Genomic DNA, 19,532 nt, shown 5'->3' on the forward strand with positions numbered 1-19,532 from the left:
ACTAACCTTCAATCCATAACCGAAGATCATCTGTTCCAAGGACAGTTACCCAAACGTTTAATCCTTGGTATGGTCTGGAATTCAGCCTTCAACGGAACCTTCAATCAAAATCCTTTCAACTTTCAACACTTCAACGTGAAGAAAGTCGAAGTCAGTCGTGATGGCAAGACCTTGTGTACCCGACCTTTCGAACCTGACTTTAGTGACAAGAACAAAAATTACTTGAGATCGTACTTGTCCCTGTACGAAGCCACCGGTCAGTTAGGAACCAACACCAGTCACGGCATTGAGTATGACGATTATGCAGGAGGCTATGCTTTGTGGGCTTTCGATTTCACTCCAGACCAAGGCAGCGACGAGGGACATTTCCACCCTATAAAATCTGGCCAGATTCGTGTGGAACTTCAGTTTGAAAAGCAACTGACACAGACAGTGAACGTCATCCTGTATGCAGAATTCGACAATACCATAGAAATCAACAGTTTGAGAGAAGTCATTCTAGATTATTAGAAAGCCATGGAAGACTGTTATCCCTCTTTACCTAGTGGAGAAACTTTGGAGATGGAATGTGAGGAGACCGTGGAAAAAGAAGAATCTCAAGACAAAGACGAAGAAGTTTTGATGAAGTCGAGATGGCCAGAACAAGAAGCCCATTTAGTCTCCTGTTTTGCCAAACACTTGGTCGACAAAATGACGGAATTGATCAAGAAAAATTGTTATGGATGTCAAAACGATCATCCCAGTCAAATTCAACACGATAAATGCCTGATGTTGAGTCAAGAAGAAAAATTGGACGAGTATCTGGACGAAGCTTGGAGTCTCATCTCGAACGAAGACGTGTTGCACCAGTGGTATAAAGACTTGCGTGAACATTCTTGTCCACCATTAACCACTCAAGAGATCCATCGTATCGAAGCTCTCCTGAATCAGAGTGAGGAAACAGAACGAATAACCGTTTATTCGTCAGACATTTTCAAGCAAAAAGTCAGGATCGAATTGACGACTTATTATTACCTGTGAAGAAGAAAACAAACAACACAAAACAATGGATACCTGGGAACTTTATTACCTTTTGAACCACAGTTCGTATACGTCTTCTTGGAATCCCGTCGTCTGTGCTAAAGATGAACTCCCTCATCGCAAACCTAAAGACCATCAAGCTTACGTGATCAACACGGACGATAGTCATCTCCCAGGAACCCACTGGGTAGCCGTCTACTTTCCTCAAGAAGGATGTGTGGAATATTTCGATTCGTACGGATTGCCCCCTTTGGAAGACGATATCATTGACTTTATGAGAAGAAATGCTCAAACCACCCGATTCAATAACGTGAAATTACAAGGCACAGATTCCTTGGTGTGTGGACAATATTGTGTGTATTTTCTGCATCATCGCAGCCTGGGCTATTCCTTAGAACATTTAGTGACTCATTTCGATCCTCGTTCTTCTGCTAGAAACGATGTGAAAGTAGATCGATGGTTCTGTGACCATTATGCTTATCTTTTGTCTCAAGCTAGGAAACGTAGTGTCCATCAATGGCCTAATGATTTCCAACAGTGGAAATCACAATTTCATTCACAACGTTGTCAGCCTTGTTTAAAGTAGATTGAATTTAAAGAAAAAAAAATTTTGTGATTTGAAAAAAATTGTTTGATGTTATAGTGTTGGTTTATTGTTAAAAATGTTGTTGTTAGTTAGTGTTAAGTGATTTTTGAATAAAAAATGTTGTGTTTTGAAAAAAAATGCCTTTGTGGTTTGTTTAGCTATAAGAATGTTGGATTGATGCTCTTTCATTTCTTACTATCCCTCTCATGAACGTTGCGGCTCGAAAACCGTGGGGATGTTTTCCTTCACGTCCGCGCTTTCACTTTAAGAACCGGGTTGTTCCCAGTCTAGCCATCCATTGTCGACTCGTCCTCCTAAGAAGATGTGCTCCAAACTAGCTAAGCTCAACGAAGCCTACGTGAATTTGCATAGGGTCAGACACAGTCTGATACCGAAGCCAGAAGAAATAGAGAATGTGAGAATGTTAAAAATTACTGAAGACCTGATAGAAGAGCTCTTCAGAGAAGAAATGAACAGGGAGAAAGAAGAATGGACAGAGAAGTACAGACTTCAGAGACAGCAGCAACAGCAGCAACAGCAACAACAGCAGCAACAACAGCAACAGCAGCAGCAACCTGAAGCTGACAGAGGCTTTGTGGATTGTCGTATCGACACCAAAGAATTCTTCTTCTCTTTCCGAAGAAGCAGACCAATCGCCAGAAAGTCTATCCTCAGAGGACATCGCATTCTTAGAAACTAAAAAAGAATGCCATAGCAAAAAAAAAAAAAAAAAACAAAAAAACAGCCCTTTTCAGGGCTACCCAATACTCTAGAAAAGAAGTAACGATCGATTTGCCAATGTGTGTGTAGGTAGAGTAGTGTGAAAATAAACACTAACTCTTTTATAAAAAATGTGAGGGCATGTGTTAGTGTGTTAGTAAGAGCTAACGTAAGTTGGTGAGGATAGTAGATTAAAATGATGTTAGTTTTTTGGGCTGTTTGAGGTGTATATTAGGGGTTAGATTGGATTGCTTTGCGTATGTGGATAGTCTATTAAAGTGATTTATAAAAAATTTTAAAATAGTGATGAGTAGCATAAAAAAGTGAGTGAGTGTTTCTTTTAGGTCCGCGAGTTGTTGTTGTTTTTTTTGGTCATGATCTAGGTAAGATGAATTTTATGTTATTAGGGGGATGTTTTCCATCACGTCCGCGCTTTCACTATAAATTGAAACTCGTTCGGCAGTCCAGCTACCCTTGTTGATTGATCAACAGTAAAAATGAGCAACAGACTGACTAAATTGATGGAACTTCAGATGCATCTGGAGTATGCCAGATACCTATTGAACAAGCTGACTGCGGAGACCCTTGTGGAAGAAGTGAGAATAGAACAAGAGGAGAAGGAGAGAAAAATGAAAGAAGAGAATGAAAGAAAGAGAGCTGAACCACAATCACAACAAAGACAAAGAAGACAGAGGGAAGAAGAAGTGTTCACTATTCCGCAAACGGAGGAGTGGGATAGTGAAGCCAATCACCCACCGTCTGCTCTTCAAACAAGTCATGTGAATTGGACTAATGATTGGAGTAGACGTTGTGTCTGTGGTGCCAGACCCGGAAGGTGCCACCATTAACCAGGGTCTCTGAAGTTTTAAAAAAACAGCCCTTTTCAGGGCTACCCAATACTCAAGAAAAGAAATAACCATCAATTTGCCAATGTGTAGGTAGAGTAGTGTGAATATAAACACTAACTCTTTTATAAAAATGTGAGAGTATGTGTTTGTGTTAGTAAGAGTAAAGGTATGTTAGTGAGAATAGTAGATTATGGGTTTCTTTATTGTTTCTAAGCAAATGTGTTGGGTTATATTATATGAAATGAAAAAGTAGGGGGATGTTTTCCTTCACGTAGGCGCGTTGTTTGGTCATGATCTAGGTAAGATCCATTGTATGTTTTTAGGGGGGTGTTTTCCTTCACGTACGCGCTTTCAGTATAAGAACCCACGGTATTCGTCGTTCAAACCATTCTACATAGAAGATGGCTTCAAACCACCTGGATAAGTTTCAATCATTGCAAGACGTCCTTGACAATTTGGGCATGATAGAACAAATGCTCGTAGGACTAGTTGAAGACCACTATTCTTATAGTCCGCATAGAGTAAAAATGGAAATTAACAACTTAAGAAAAGCAAAGGAGAAGATTAGTGGTGTGATGAAGGAAATAAAGGAGGAGAAGGAGGATGAAGAGGAAAAGATAAGAATAAGAACATGGAACGAAAAAATTGAAAAAGAAGAAGAAAATGAGAAGAGGAAGAAAGAAGAGGAGGAAGAGAAGAAAGAAGAGAAGGAGAAAAAAAAGAAGAGAAAGAGTGTTGGAGATAAAATAAGAAGTTGGTGGAGGAAAAGGAGAAATTAGAAGAAGAAGAAGAAAACCCAAAGGCCCTTTTCAGGGCCAGCCATATTTCTCGAAAAGAGATAGTCTTTGAATTGCCTACCCCTTTTTTTAAAAAAAATTTTTAAAAAAAAAAAATCCCATGTTAAATTCCCCTTGTCCGTAGAGTGACCCACGATTTATTGCCATGTTAAATTCCCCTTGTCCGTAGAGTGACCCACGATTTATTGCCATGTTAAATTCCCCTTGTCCGTAGAGTGACCCACGATTTTTCTCCATGTTAAATTTCCCTTGTCCGTAGAGTGACCCAGGGGTCCCTGTAATGCTAATTCCCATTGTCCGTAGGGTGCCCCCCTTCACTACTCCCATATCTAGATGGTCGTATGTTTGTTCTTCTTGCGTTTCCTGTGTAATTTTCCTTTTTGGTTTTGAAACAACAGCATACTCACAATCTTCCTTAATTAATCTAGTTTGATGTTTACTTTGAACTCCTTGATTATTGCCGTAGGTATGATCTGGTGATACGGACTCACTCTTGCCAGACATTACGTTAGTATATTCTTGTCCGGTGTCTACTGACACCGCGTTTCCCTCAGAGACAGGCTGATTCTCTACGTTCAGTGCCATTTTGTTGTCAGTATGTTTCGAATTAGTTGCGGCGGATGATTTTAAACGTCTTTGTCTATTGTGAAATATAAAAACAATATTATATATTTTAACTATCGGTGATATTATTCATGTTTTGAAGAAAGAAGATAACGATTTTGACCAAAATAGAAACTGGAAAGTGCTATATATATGATCTATATATAAAGTCAACTGAAAAGAAAGGCAAAATAACATAATTATTTAAATTCACGAACATGCGTACTTAAACTTTTAAAATACTATTTTTAAAGATTCATTAACATTAACCGTATGTATGTTTGCCAAATGAACGCTTTTGCAGTGGCCTTTAAAGGATTTGCAGGCCTTATTTGTAGCATGGCAATGGATGAGTGGTGCATGATACTATATACTGTTATAGTCTAAACTATTTTTATAGTTTCATAAACTTCAAATGTTTTATTTCTGCCTTTTTATAACTTGTTCAGATATCACCGACAAATTAACTAAAGAGGCTTAAAGAACGAGCTATTTTTAATTTATTGAAATTGAAGAGTAACCTGCAGTACAACTCCTCTTAAGAGACAAACCCGACAAAAATGTTTTAGGTGTTCTGCTATATATATCAATATAAATTCGAAAATATTCGAATCCTTGATTACATTAGTCAAACTGGGTGAATAAAATGCTGATAATAAGTTTTAGAGCAAAATCCTTTATTGAATAAACATTTTATCTTCAACAATGACTACTCCCGGATATGATGTTAAGAAGAGTGTATATATGTGTGTGTGCATATATATATATATATATATATATATATATATATATATATATATATAAAACTTAAGCTTTCTCTTAGATAAGTTAAAAGTATGAAAGTAAATTGGTATAGGATGAATGTACAGATCCGATAGGTCCATTATGTACATGAAAATCAGTAATCCTCTATTTCGGAGCAATCCAAGAGTCTCTAAAGTGGGAGTTGCGAAACAATGGTCACTTAACAAACACATGCATAATATTTAATACCTAAAATAGTATTTAAATCAGTTATTGTTACCTTGTTACGTAGATCCCTATAGTGGTTAGAACGGCTAGACTAAGAACTCCGACACCAACTGCAACACCAACCAATATCTTATCTTTTTCTCCTTCTATAAGAGAATAATATTCCCCAACGTTACTCAGGTTTAATACTTTTTAGTTGTTAGTGTCGTCGCATTAAAAACGCTAATTAGAAATCACACACTTTAAGATATTATAATATGAACATTCTAAACTGAATGTGTTATATAAGTTTAAATTATATTTGCAAGCAAATAATATTACTGATTTCTTCCTCAAGAATGGTCTGAATTTCGCATTACTTTCCAGTATGTATTAACGTAAGTGTTTGCGGGCTTGTGGATATAACATAGACCCGATATGCCATGCCGCATGTCGTAATTTCGAAAGAAAATGATCATAGAAACCGAAAAAACATTCACACAACAATATTTTCTCCTCTTCCTTCTCTATGATATAATAATATGTATATAGCTTAGTTTCTGGTCTTAGAGTGCGTTTTGTCTGGCTACGCATGGCTTTATTCCTTTGACTTCAGCCAGGTTTGCAGTCAAATCAATCGTTTTCGCTAATGATAACACGTATTTACGCTGATCACATCATATTCATTAATACTTGATAAACAACTGGTAATTTGACCCAAACGTAAAATTGTCATATCGTTGTCATCTGAAGATATTCCTTACTACATAATGGCTTTATTACATTTTATTGAACTCGTCCTAATGTCCATGACATAAGTTTTAATGCATAGAGATACTCTGATATATATATATATATATATATATATATATATATATATATATATATATATATATATATATATCCAATCAAGAATGGAAAGCTATGTGCTAGCGCAAACAATTAATGGCCACATTGTTGTTAATATAGAATATGAATTACAGTGTTAGCAAACATTTAAAGCAAGTCCGATGAAAATTTCCCATGTCAGATTGGGAAATGTGTTCTTCGAATCCTGTTCTCTGAGGACTGTAAAACTTAGCACACCTGTACTCTCTTGCCGATGATTGCATTTACATATGTAAGTGTATTAGATGCTTTGGTCCTGGTTTGGAGGAATATGAAATCAAACGTGTGCTAAAGGGATTGATTTTACAATGCTCAGGGGAACAATTATTGTAGTAGATTTGTCCGTCTTAATAATACAAGGAATTAACTGCGATCGCTAATACATTTTCTGTGTTAGAACAATCTAAATGATTGATGCATGAATACTATTATGGTAAAGTATAAAGTATATACAATTTATCAGGTGACGTGGGCATGTTAAACATTTTCTCTTTAAACTATGCTATGATGTTCTTCCAAATAAATCTACTGATGTACTCGAACTATTTCGAACTAGTTTTAGAACTTTTTGGATGTTAACGTGTCCATGATACACGAAATAAATATTTCTGAGAATCTAAGTCGTTTTTAATATTATTTTGATAATGAACAACTGCTGCATATCGGTTAATATAATACTGCAAACTAGTTTTAGTCGTGCTTTTGAACTTCGATATCCAACATTTGAGAATGGTATTTTTGCGACAGATCAATATAATTATGGGTCTGAACAAAAATTAATTGCAACACTACTTACGCCATTACTTACAAGTAAAGGACACGGATTTGAAATGTAATTTGGTGAAAAATGATTGATTGCAAGTTACATTAGAATGTAGAGACCATGCAGACATCAGCGAGGTAAATCAGAAAACAACGAAAATGCAAACCTTGTCAAAGGACCCCCAAAACAAACAAAAAAAAAAAAAAAACAAAAGAAAAGCAACCAAACCACCCACCCCCTACAACTAAAACGTGACCAAGCAAAACAACAATCAATATATGGAATATAGTAAACAAACGTTCCTTAATTATGAAAATTGGAAGTTTTAAAAGTTTGATAGAAACATAAGTTTATGAGTACTGAAAAGACGAATCAGACCAAGGACAACATTATAAATAGTAGATGTATCGTCAGCTAACTATATCGTATAAGGATACACTTTACACAATATAAGATTTAGAATAACGTCATTTATATTCATCAGGTCATATCAATGTCACCAGGATGGCTAACTTCGTTTTTATGGAAATCTTGAACTGAATTGTCTAATACTTTATTAGCATAAAAGAGGGAGACTGGTGTAGTGATAACTACTCTACCAAGGGTAATTAAGGGTACAAATGTATCAACAACACATCAGATGGTACACATTGTCATGTCATGCCTTTATTAATATTATATTGAGATTGTGTATTTTAAGTTGGTCTTTTGAAATCTATATGTTTAAAAGTTATCAAATTATCACTCAGTGAAAAGAAAAAGACGCCTTCATCAAGTAGGCAGTTCGGCTCGATGATAACCTCTTTTCTCGTGCTGGAAAGTACGACGTTCTCTGAAAAAGCGAACTGTCCAATGTGAGAGCGAATGACAGCGTTAGTTCGCTATAGAATTTCAACGAAATTCAGACAAATATGAATAAGCGACTCAGATTAGCAATATAGCTTTATCTCACTATTTATCTTTTGCAGAATGTTTCAAATTTGTTTGTGATCCACTCAGTTCAAAGTCAGAACATTAGAAATATAGCGAACTTGGGGTTTTCTTTTATTTTAATTAAAAATAACTTTAATTGTTCAACTGGCTCTAGGTTATTCTGAAGTAGTGTATTTTCCGGCATTATAGGTATTTGAATTTCCAAAATTTTCTTTAATGTATTTAAGATGACTAGAAAGAGATTGTACTGTTATGTTTGAATGTGTTCTAGCACTCTGTTTATAACAGTAATCAATTCATACATCTCTGCAATATTTACTGACCTTAAGTATACTGCGATAGGCCATATCACGTAACACATTACATTCATTTTTTTCTGTATGTTTAATTTCACAACGTATGTTAATCTCCCAAAAAGCCCCGACGTACCGTTTGACGATTTTCCTACCTGACTAGTCCATGTACCTACTGTTGTAATTGAATCCGGAGCGGTAGAAAATAACGATGGAGCGGTTATCGTTGTAGGAATAACTGTAGGAGACATAATTGAGTTTACGTAATTTGTTTTATCGGCAGTCGTATATATATCTTGAGCCGGGGTGGCTTTGGAGCTCATGTTCCACCAGTTTGTGTTACCAACCATTCCGCTGAAATTTCGAGTCATGGTCGACATCATCCCGTGACTGACTTGATTCACAATAATAAGCAATTCAGTTATTTTACGTATAGCCAGCAGTTCGAAATTTCAACAGCTGTAAATTTATCAGCGTGTTGATTTTGGTATTTTCAGTTCTTGCAAACTACTTTGTAATGTAAGACATCGCTTTTGTAATATTTTCATCTATCGATGCACACAATTCTATAACATCATTTTAGAAACTACTATTTCATTCAATTGTCTGGAAAAAGCAATCCGAGTTTTGAACTTTTCAAACTGCTTTAATTTTTGATGCGTTCGGTATGATATGCAAACTCACGTCTGAAGGCGGCATGTTATGTCGAGAAATGAGTTTGCAGGTCATGTCGAATTTGTATCTTTTGCAACATCCCAAATTCTTCTTTAATATACGCTGCTACAATGCAGTCAAAATATTCAAATTTAACGTTTTTGAATGTATAACTGGATTTGTTTGGGTCTTGTCATGCCTCTTTCAATCAAGTTATCAAAACATGTCCGCTTTGCATTAATGGAATATAAGGCATTTTGCAAACTGCATGACGTACCGAGGCCTTAACAATCGATACAATCATTCATGTTTCAGCTACAAAGTATTCACCAGTTATCTTAGCATTAATGGACATAAGAGTAACAAGTAACTTCTAATCGGAAGTGTGTAATTCGTTTGTTTTCATATATTCAAATCGGACCTCTACATCGAGACATCCGAATTTCTGGAATTTTAATCGACGAATTACAATTTACGCATAGACGAAAGATCCCTCCAAAACAAATTTGTGTTATGGTAATTTTGTAAGTGTTCTAGCACTCTAAGTTTAGTCAGTGTTGTTATATCATCTGATGTGTTTCATTTTCATTATTGAACTCCCTCATTGTGGTAGACTGCACTTGTTGTTTAATTATGTGAATAGCTGAACTTTTATATTGCCTTTTATGCGGCATGATTATTTAATTTTTGTCATTCTAAGTTGCTCCTTCTTCTGACGCAGTGCTTAAGTAGGGCGAAAAGTTATAATTCTTTAACAGCACCTTATAGCTCATTCGTTTGAAAACAGATATACCTCGATCTCCTGAGTTACTTGTTTATTGTCAAAATATTCGTTATGAACGGTTTTCATGATAACAAGAAAATACTTAATTTTTCTAATACAATTCTGTTTGCAGTTGTTGTATTATGCATTATTTATATATATATATATATATATATATATATATATATATATATATATATATATATATATATATATATATATATATATATATATATATATATATATATATATAATTTCACCATTGCTAGTCCGTGTCCCAAAAGTCCCAACTTACCGTTTGACAATTTTCCATCCTGATCAGTCCATGTACCTGCTGTTCTAATTGAATCCGGAATGGTAGACAATATGGAAGGAGCGGCTGTCAAGGTAGTAATAACTGTAAGAGACAAATATGAGTTTGGATAATTTACATTCGGGCATCCACATATATATGTAGAGCGATGAATATGACTTTTGAGCTCTTGCCCCACCATTTTAGCTGACAAATATTTTCTTTTCCCGTTCTTATTAGGTTTGTAATTCCGTTGAAATTCTGAGCCGTTATCTGCCTGTATCCGTGACTGATTTAATTCAAAACATATGTCAAGTTTGTTATTTCGTTACTTTCAATTCATTTAAACCACGTATTTGTGTGTGTGTGTTTGTGTGTGTGTGTGTGTGTGTGTTTGGATTTTTAACGCAGCTTTAACAATGTTTCAGTCATATCGATACGGTGTCTGCAATTGGCAGTTTATAGTGATGTCTAGCACTGGGGTATCATGCCGCAGATATTTAGCACGATGTCCCACCCAGTCACATTATTCAGACACCAGGCCGACCAGTCCTAACACCAGCCTCTTAATGCTCAGCGCCAAACTAGGCAGCCGGTAGTACCATTTTTGTAAGTCTTTGGTATGACTCGGTCGGGGATCGAACCCACGACCACCCGCATCCAAGGTGGACACTCTAACCACTAGGCCACCGGAGCGGTATTTATGTACTGCATCGATTTATAATAACATCATTGATTGATGCACACGGTATTATAGTATCATTTTAGAAACTATTATTTTATCAAATTGTTTAGGAGAATTAATCCAAGGCATAGACATTTCACACTGTATTAATTTTGAAGGCGTTCACTATGAGATGCAAACTCACTTTTGAAGTTGGCAGTCTTCCTTCGAGATATATTTTTCATACCTTTTATCAAATGTTTATCTTTCAAAACACCTCAAAATCTATTTTATAGTTTTGTACAAAACATTGGAAATGTTCAAATTTAACCTTTGTGGATATATAACTGGATATAACAGGGTATTGCCATACCTTTTTCACTACAATTGTTAAGCTATATCTGTTTGGGTATTTTGACCACACAGTATATTCGTAAACTGCATGACACACCAAGGCTGGTACAAACGATAAGACTGTCATATTTCAGGTACAACGTATTCAATATTCATCTTAGCAGAAATGAAAATAAACTTAACATAAGACTTCTTTTCAGGATTTTATAATTCGTTTTGTTTCATATATTTAAATAGGACCTCCACATACAGACGCATAGATTATGTTTGAGTACTAGTTAGGTCATGACTTACCTGGACAGGGTTCAAAAATAAGCGAAATGTTGTCCAGACCAACATATCCATTAGTCACAACGGCTAAAAACTGAATCGTATACTTTTCACCATTATTCACGATCTCATAGAATGCTTTTCTCCATCCATCATAATCTTTTCCATTCAAATTTCCCAGGCTTAGAGCTGTCTTGTTCATTAACAGTGACACAGATAAAGCATTGCTTTCATCGCCAGACATGATATAGGAAAATGACAAACAGCTTGAATTGTATCCTGTATCTACTTCAGGTCCATGTAACTTAGCTCTGGTACTTGCGTTTTTGCTTTCTCCAGTAATCACAATGTATCGTTGAGAATCTGCAAAATATTACACCATCTTTATGTATGTATGAAGTACAAGGAAAATAACTACATACAGGTGAGAGGAGTGGAGAGAGAGAGAGAGAGAGAGAGAGAGAGAGAGAGAGAGGGTAGGAAGACGTAGAGAGATGGACAAGACCGGTCGTACTAATTTAAGAACCATCATCTTTGGGACACACGAAATCGATCAAAGTAATGCCATAGGCTGTGGCAGCAGTTCATATTGGAAGCGGCTTGTTTTGGAAAGATTGAACGGAATAGATGCTGCACAAAAGCCTTTATGTGGTTCAACAATATAGATATATCAACGAGAATACTGAAACTCAGATACACATAAAACAAGAACAAGATGTATTTAAAATTGGTTAAAAAGAATGGCAATGTCAAGCAAGAAAAACACCAACAACAAATATAGTATTAGCCAAAACCAAACAACAAATACACTTTTTGAATTTGCGTCTTTTACACCTGGTTTGGGTAAAATCATAAAATTAGTATTAGGTAAATTAAGGCCACAAAACTAAGGCATTTAGTAATTGCTTGTTAAATTTTCTTGGTTTAATTAATGTTCGCCTTATCTTGCCAAAAACACGAGAGCTAAAAAGTTCCCAGAGACACACTAATGTAGCAGGCCTGTGCTGGGACCCTTCGAGTGCTAGTCCGATGAAGATGTTAAAATACGTTGCTCAACAATGCCTGTTCTGTGTTAAAACGAAGATATTAGAGTGAAAGAAGGGGTGTAATTTATTACCATGGTCTCTCCTTGTCCAGATATTATTCGGATTTTTCCAGTTGCAAAATCCATCTTCGAATGTGCAGTCTATTTAAAACAACCAAACCAATTAGATACGTTGTCACAGAATATATATTTAGCCAATGGCATAAATGGTATTAGTGCATCTTAAATGTCTTAAACAAGATAAAACAATGTAATATCTCCCATTACTTCAGCACGTGTTTGTATGTGTGAGTGTCGCTGTGCCTTTCATGTGCAATTGTGGGCTTTGTTTTATAGATTTATAATATAAAAAAAGAGAAAAATGACTATGGTGTAAGGTGTACGTTTCAAAATATTCATCCATAAGACACGTTTAGCTGTCATTGCTATTAGAAGCATTTATTAGTTATGTTGTCACTACGCTAATTGCACTAAAGAAATCTTATTGCATCCTAATGTAGTCACATGGAAAACAATAATATTTGCCTCTTGTGTTTCGTGGAGATTTGAATAATGTTACTTTTCTTAAAACAAAAAACATTAGAGCATAAACAGAATATAACTTAATGATTGAGTCCGGCTTCGTAGATTTTGCGCAGGATTTCAAAACAAACATGCAAGAATCAACCGATTTCGGGAAGGTGAAGTGTACTAAGACTGCCAGTAATTTCATTGACGGCTGACTATTTCTATACAATAGAAAATAACATGCTAATCTCATACGTTATGTGTAGGTTAATGCATAACATAAATAAGATAGTCTTGTGGTAGCAAAGGGATGCACGTACATAGAGAACCTAGCATTAAGTTGACTTTTAGTAACAGATTAGTAAATATTATATAATGAGTATCGTAGTAACAACATCTCATACGGTAAATTTTGTAAACGTGTCGAGTAGCGCGGAGATAATATCCATGTTTAAATTGATCGAAGTTACCATGAGGTCACTAGACATACACGGTGCAAATATTAAATAACCTATATCAGTTTTAAAGATTACAAGATTAGCATTTGCTCAGGCGATCTGATGGTGCAATACGTTTCATGTGCAACTGAAAGGGACTCGAAGGAGAACGTAAATGATACAGATGGAAAAAGGAAGACATCCATAACTCACACGTGAACACCCTGCATTCTGATAAAATATATCGTTCTGTGTTTAAATATTTGCATATTAATTTCGGCATAATTAAATCGCTTGGTGTCCACTACAGCTAACTGGATGAACTGGTTTTGCTTGAATTGGCACAAGCTTATAGGTTAATCCTTTAATCATTGAGGCTTATATCTTATTGCTTACAGAACTTATTAACGGTCTCAACAGCTTTCCAATAACAAACTAATAAGAAAAGTACTGACTTTAGATTCCATTAAATTGTCTTTTAATTTTGACAACATTTGAAGAAAATTAATTCTGCCTCTGAAATACTTAAACTTGTGTCTAAAATAAATTGAGAAATAAATTAACTTCTATTACAACATCATATTTTGTGTCGTTAGATTGTAATTATATACACACCTGGACAGAATCCTTTTGTTAATGAAATATCATCAATTGCCAGGTAGCTATCATCTTCACTTGTAACTGTTCCCTCCACGATAAACTTGTAATCGTTCAACCCGACATCAAGAGAGATGTGGTTCCATTCCTGGGTCAGATCTCTGACTTGTTTTGAAATACATCTTTCACTAGCATTCTCACATCCTATCACAGACAGAGTGAGCAGGCTGAACGAGGAATCTGATCCACTATGCCAGAGGTGCAGACATCTTGTAATATTGGATCTCCGGATCATTGTTACTAGCTGAGCTGACTTATTCCGTCTAGAACCATCAGGTGAGGATATCGACTTCATATATGCGAACAAGCCAGTCTCTTTTTATCCAGATAGAATCATTATTGATACAAATTCAAAGCAATACAAATCTTATCAACATCGAGTTCGGCTTTTAACCAATCAAGCAAACGAAAATAAAGAAACTACTTTAGAAAGCTAATGTTATTTAGCTAAACAGGTAGTACATTACAGGACATAATACAAGGTATTTTTATTGTTTGTTTTATATATCGTCTTAGATAATGAATAAAGTAAAGTTCTATTGTAATACATCGTGCAGAAGAAGCAGGCTAAACATGTCATAGCAAAGATACATTGATCACACGTGACAAAAACTATTCGGGTTTAATTGGCCGATTTGTATAGTAAAAATATAGAAGATATTATACCGAAGAATGTACTTGATGTTTGTTGTTTATGAAAACTACAGTTTCTATGGCTAAAATTAACATATAGTTCACATGACCCGACTTATGTGAAGAATATACCAAAATGTTAGAAGATCGCATATCTTGTTCTTTCGCCTGGCGTGTATATGATGAAACATTTCTATTTTTTTTCAGGCATAGAAAGGATCGAATCTAGCTTCAGCTAAACCTCACTCTATTCCTATAGTTTGTATCTTGATATACTAAAGACTGTTGTCTCGCTTTCAAAGGCAGTATCCGTCCTCGGCAACATTGAAATTATGTTATAATTTTTTTAAAAAATCATTGATCTTCTGCCTTGTTTCTGTACTGCATATTACCATTTTGTCTAAACTTTGTTCTTAGGTATAACAATTTTAACGTCTTTATTGCATAAGCAGAAAGCTGAGCCATGGCAACGTCATTCGAATGTAAGAAATCTCATCATAAAAGCACTAATAGCACCAAAGTCTCCAATGTTAATAGGGTATTAGAGAAACAGGAAGAGAGGAGTATGTATAACTAGAAGAATGTACTAGTAATATGTTTTCCGTGTAAGAACTTGGATGTGAATTTACCGTTTTTGCAAGTATGGTCATGTACGTTAAGAGGCTTTGCAGAAGTGGTGCCACTTTTAATCTCCCAAATAGCGGAGTCGTTGTCATGTTCTTCTTTCCATCCACAAAAGCCATCTTCGAAGTCACAATCAGGGGAAAGGTTAACTATAAACATAAAGTAAATGCAAATACCGACAACCGAAGGCAATTCTCACTTAAAGTTAAATGTGTTTTACTTGGTATAATTGTCATCTACTTTATTCAAAATGCAAGGTGTTAAACGTATGATATCGTGTATGTTCTAGTTAAAACATGACAATATAATTAGAAACATTTTACCTGGTGTATTTGTCTTCTACTTTATTCAAAATACAAAGTATTAAGCGCATGTTATCGTGTATGTTAAAGTTGCATGACAATATAAGAAACATTATAATTGAGATATTTGTCTTCTGCTTTATTCAAATTACAAAGTATTAAGCGTTTGTTATCGTGTATGTTAAAGTTATAACATGACGATATAATTAAAAACATTATATACTCATTTTGTACGAGGAAATGTCGCGTTTCCGTGTTAGGACTGAAAGAGCAATTACATGCTGGATTTTATAAGAAAATTCATGACTGTACTCAGTCTATAAGATACAAACTTTGTTTTAACTGCGTTATGTAGAATGACAGCTCAGAAACATAAAATGTGATGTTACATCTCTGAAAGAATATTTTCTACATAGTAAACTGACTTGTGCATCATTCAAGACTTTATATCAATTGAATAAATTTCATTCTTAAATGATAATCTGAGGTAATATAAATATTAAAATGTAAACCTAATTTAACTAAGCGTGGCTCTGCGTTACCTTGAGACACTGGACATCCAATTACGTCAAATCGCATCGAATTATTGTTGTGACTGGCAGTGACCAGAATCCGGACATCATTGGCTTGCACTGCGCATGGCAATTTGTTAATACGTATGCTATTTGAGTCATTATTACCTTGAAACACCTAGAAACATCACAAAGGTAAAATGGTCAAGTTTATGTCATATAAAGGTGTGCTTTTATAATTCTTATATAGCCGAAGACCTTAACATGTATATGTTTCAAACGTATTCTAACGAGGCATTCATTCTATCGTTTTTCCATTGTAAAGTAACATATAAAATGATATTTACAGATTAGATTTCAAATCTATATGAATGAGCTTGGCTATTTTTTTTAATACACAGTCTACACGATGATTTGTTTTTATTCATAATCCGATTTCCTATTTTGGCACTTTCGAATTTTCCACAGTTATTTTGGTTTATGTTGCAAGCTAAAATGTTTATTTTATTTCGAAACTTATGACTATTGCATATGTATCTTCAATAGATGCCGTGATATTTTTAATCAGTTGTACAAAACCGTAATTTGCTTCTAATGTAAGTCATTTCCTGGCCAGTATCTGCTACTCGTATTAAACTTCTATCTGATTACTAAAGGCTTTACATATTATACTGAAATGAATGTACCATTTAACCCTCCTTTTGTCCTCCATGATCGGATGTACAATCCTTTTCCTGACTGGTTAAAGGAGACTCTATGATAATCATTGCTATAAAACATCTATGCCCCAGTGGGAGTAGGTGACTGACATGTCGTTGCGTAGATAATTTAAAGTGATGATTATCAATAATCACACGTTAACGTACCCCAGTAACATTTACTTACCTTTGGTTCATATCCAGGTCCTCCGCGTACAGCATCCCATCTTCTTGCATCGTCCGTTTTGTAATAAACATGATAATTGGTGACGTACTGTTCCTTCTGTGCAGATTCTCCAGTTATATTCCTTCCCTGCGTTGCGATAGCTTGGATAATACTCAACTCATCCAGGCGAACCTGGAACAAATGTATAATACAATGACCACTTAACTGGAACTTTTATAAAAATGATCATACCTAATGTCTATATATCGATACATGGCACATCCGCATCAAGAATAATTTACGTAGGATAATTAGGTTCTGAGAAACATCATACAGCAGCATTCAAATGAGGTAAATGCGCGTTGTCATTCTTTGTGTATGCGGACACCATATACATAATTACAATAAATAGTTTCAATTGCATTAATCGATCGCCTTCATTATCTTAATGCATAAACTGCTGGTTTTATTCTACTGAAAAGAGATTGGCAAGGTATGGGACTATATTCCAATATTCCGTATATCATTTTCATTGAATGACGTTTGAATAATGATAATCTTAATGTAATATCATTTCCTATCTCAAGAAAATAAAAATTGCGGTAATTCAACCTTGAAAACATATATGAGTTTGTTAAATCAGTTAATTTAATTTGATCTTGTTATTTGGTCTTTTGATGATTTTCTAAAATGTTTTCGATCAAAGCACATGCATACAATTGAAAGACAACTACAACAAAATATCAACAAGTTTCGAAATTGTGCCACTACTAACGGTTCCAAAATCTCGAAATCAAAAACGGTATGTATATATTTCTGTCAGTTACTAAAACATCGTGATGAACTTAAACTCACGCTGGACGGAACACCTATCCCACACCTAAAGAACTTAAAAACTAAATTCTTCAAATCTCTAGATCTACTTAAAGTAGGTAGCCCACATTGACTAAGGTGTTGATAGAAACGTCATGCTCAATTTATATAGAACTTTTATTCGCTCCAAACTGGACACCTTTATAAAATCTTTCTGCACAGTATGCTCTCATATTAAGATCTAGCCCTCTGAATCCTGTTTCTTTTTCTCTCAGCTGTTTTTCAACCAAAATGCAAAACCTTATACGAAGATATACCAAACACCATACCTTCCTTTGGCATTAGAAAATCATCCAGCCTTGACAGTACCATAATTGATCTTTCTAACATTCAGAAAACGTCCATCTCCGAAACACGTCCCTTGCTACTTAAACAACTAAAATTACTTTTTATCCTCTACGATGGAAAAAAATCCGAGACAAAACCTTCCATCTTTCACAACTCTTTTCATGAATTCCTCAACGATTTTGAAAACTACACAAGAATTTATACTGATGAATCAAAAGATGAGAAAAAGGCTGTTGCAGCCTTCGTTAGTTGCAAACACACAATAAAAAACGTTCGCTTACCAAATGATACATCAAGTTTTTCAGCCGAAATCAGAGCAATAGACCTTGCTCTGCAATATATCGAAAACAAACTTATTATAAACAGCGTCATCTTCCCTTACTCACTATCAATACTTCAGTCACTACACAATAGAAAACTGGAGAACGCAATATTAACCAATATTATCGTGAAAAATACTTAGCTGAGTACCTTGCACAATATAGTATACTGTTCTTTATCAAGCTTTATTGGTATTACAGGTAAAGAAAAAGCAGATCCCGCTGATAAAGTTACCCTTACCCTCGAACCATCTGATTTTAAAATACCGTATACTGATTTTAAACCTAGTATCAAAGAGTCTTAACGCCAGAAGTGGCAGGCATCGTGGAATCATGCAGTGAATAATAAACTTCACGACTTCAAGCCAACACTACAACAGACTCCTTCCTACATAACCATCCGTAGGGAGCGGGTAGTCATTGCAGGAATTCGAATTGGTCATACTTATATAAGCCACTCCCACATACGAAACGGCAAAGACCCACCAGAGTGTGTTTCTTGCAATGAACCATTCACTGTTAAACATTTTTTGATAGTGTGTTTCGACCTGCAACCTACGAGCGATCAGTATTACAATGTACACAACATGAAGGAACGTTTTGAAAATATTAACATCACTTGTGTTTAGAATTCCTGAAAGAAGTAAGCATTTACTCTAAACTATAACTTTTATGTCATCACCTTGAGAATGTTTATATAATGTATTACACCATCCCTTATTTTCAATAACTTCTCATCTGTTTTTATTAACATATACCATTTACATTTCCCCGTTGATCGGGAAGCTTTTATATTACTCTTACCATCTTCTCCTTTTACTTTCAACTATTTGGTTTTGATATCGCTGGTCACTTATCACTTTGTATTGTTCATACATATAACCTTAAGTATGGCTCTAAATAGCCTAACAGTGCAGGTGCGCCGTAAAAAAACAAGCACTGATTTGTTCATAATTCAATATTCGTACATATCTTCAAAAATTAGTCCGCCAAATGACCAATTAATCTGCCTTTTAATGTATTATTCATTCTCTTTGGATATATATACATTGGTCTGTTTTATTTTGACTT

General features: G+C 35.1%; 1 protein-coding gene across 1 annotated transcript in view; it reads right to left on the reverse strand.

Moving 5' to 3' along the window:
- LOC149793916 (uncharacterized) overlaps positions 1-19,532 on the reverse strand; it is a 54,215-nt gene that overhangs the window by 31,221 nt on the left and 3,462 nt on the right. The window contains exons 3-11 of the mRNA XM_089969065.1: positions 17,002-17,172; positions 16,147-16,294; positions 15,308-15,451; positions 14,004-14,360; positions 12,517-12,585; positions 11,424-11,762; positions 10,115-10,216; positions 5,599-5,692; positions 4,293-4,611 (exon numbers count right to left, since the gene is read on the reverse strand). Of these exons, the coding sequence (XP_089825191.1) occupies positions 4,293-4,611; positions 5,599-5,692; positions 10,115-10,216; positions 11,424-11,762; positions 12,517-12,585; positions 14,004-14,360; positions 15,308-15,451; positions 16,147-16,294; positions 17,002-17,172 (1,743 nt within the window). The remainder of the gene's footprint in view (positions 1-4,292; positions 4,612-5,598; positions 5,693-10,114; positions 10,217-11,423; positions 11,763-12,516; positions 12,586-14,003; positions 14,361-15,307; positions 15,452-16,146; positions 16,295-17,001; positions 17,173-19,532) is intronic.

The sequence above is a fragment of the Sinohyriopsis cumingii genome, chromosome 8, assembly GCF_028554795.1.
Source record: "Sinohyriopsis cumingii isolate HCF-2022 chromosome 8, ASM2855479v2, whole genome shotgun sequence".
Lineage (NCBI taxonomy): Eukaryota > Metazoa > Mollusca > Bivalvia > Unionida > Unionidae > Sinohyriopsis > Sinohyriopsis cumingii.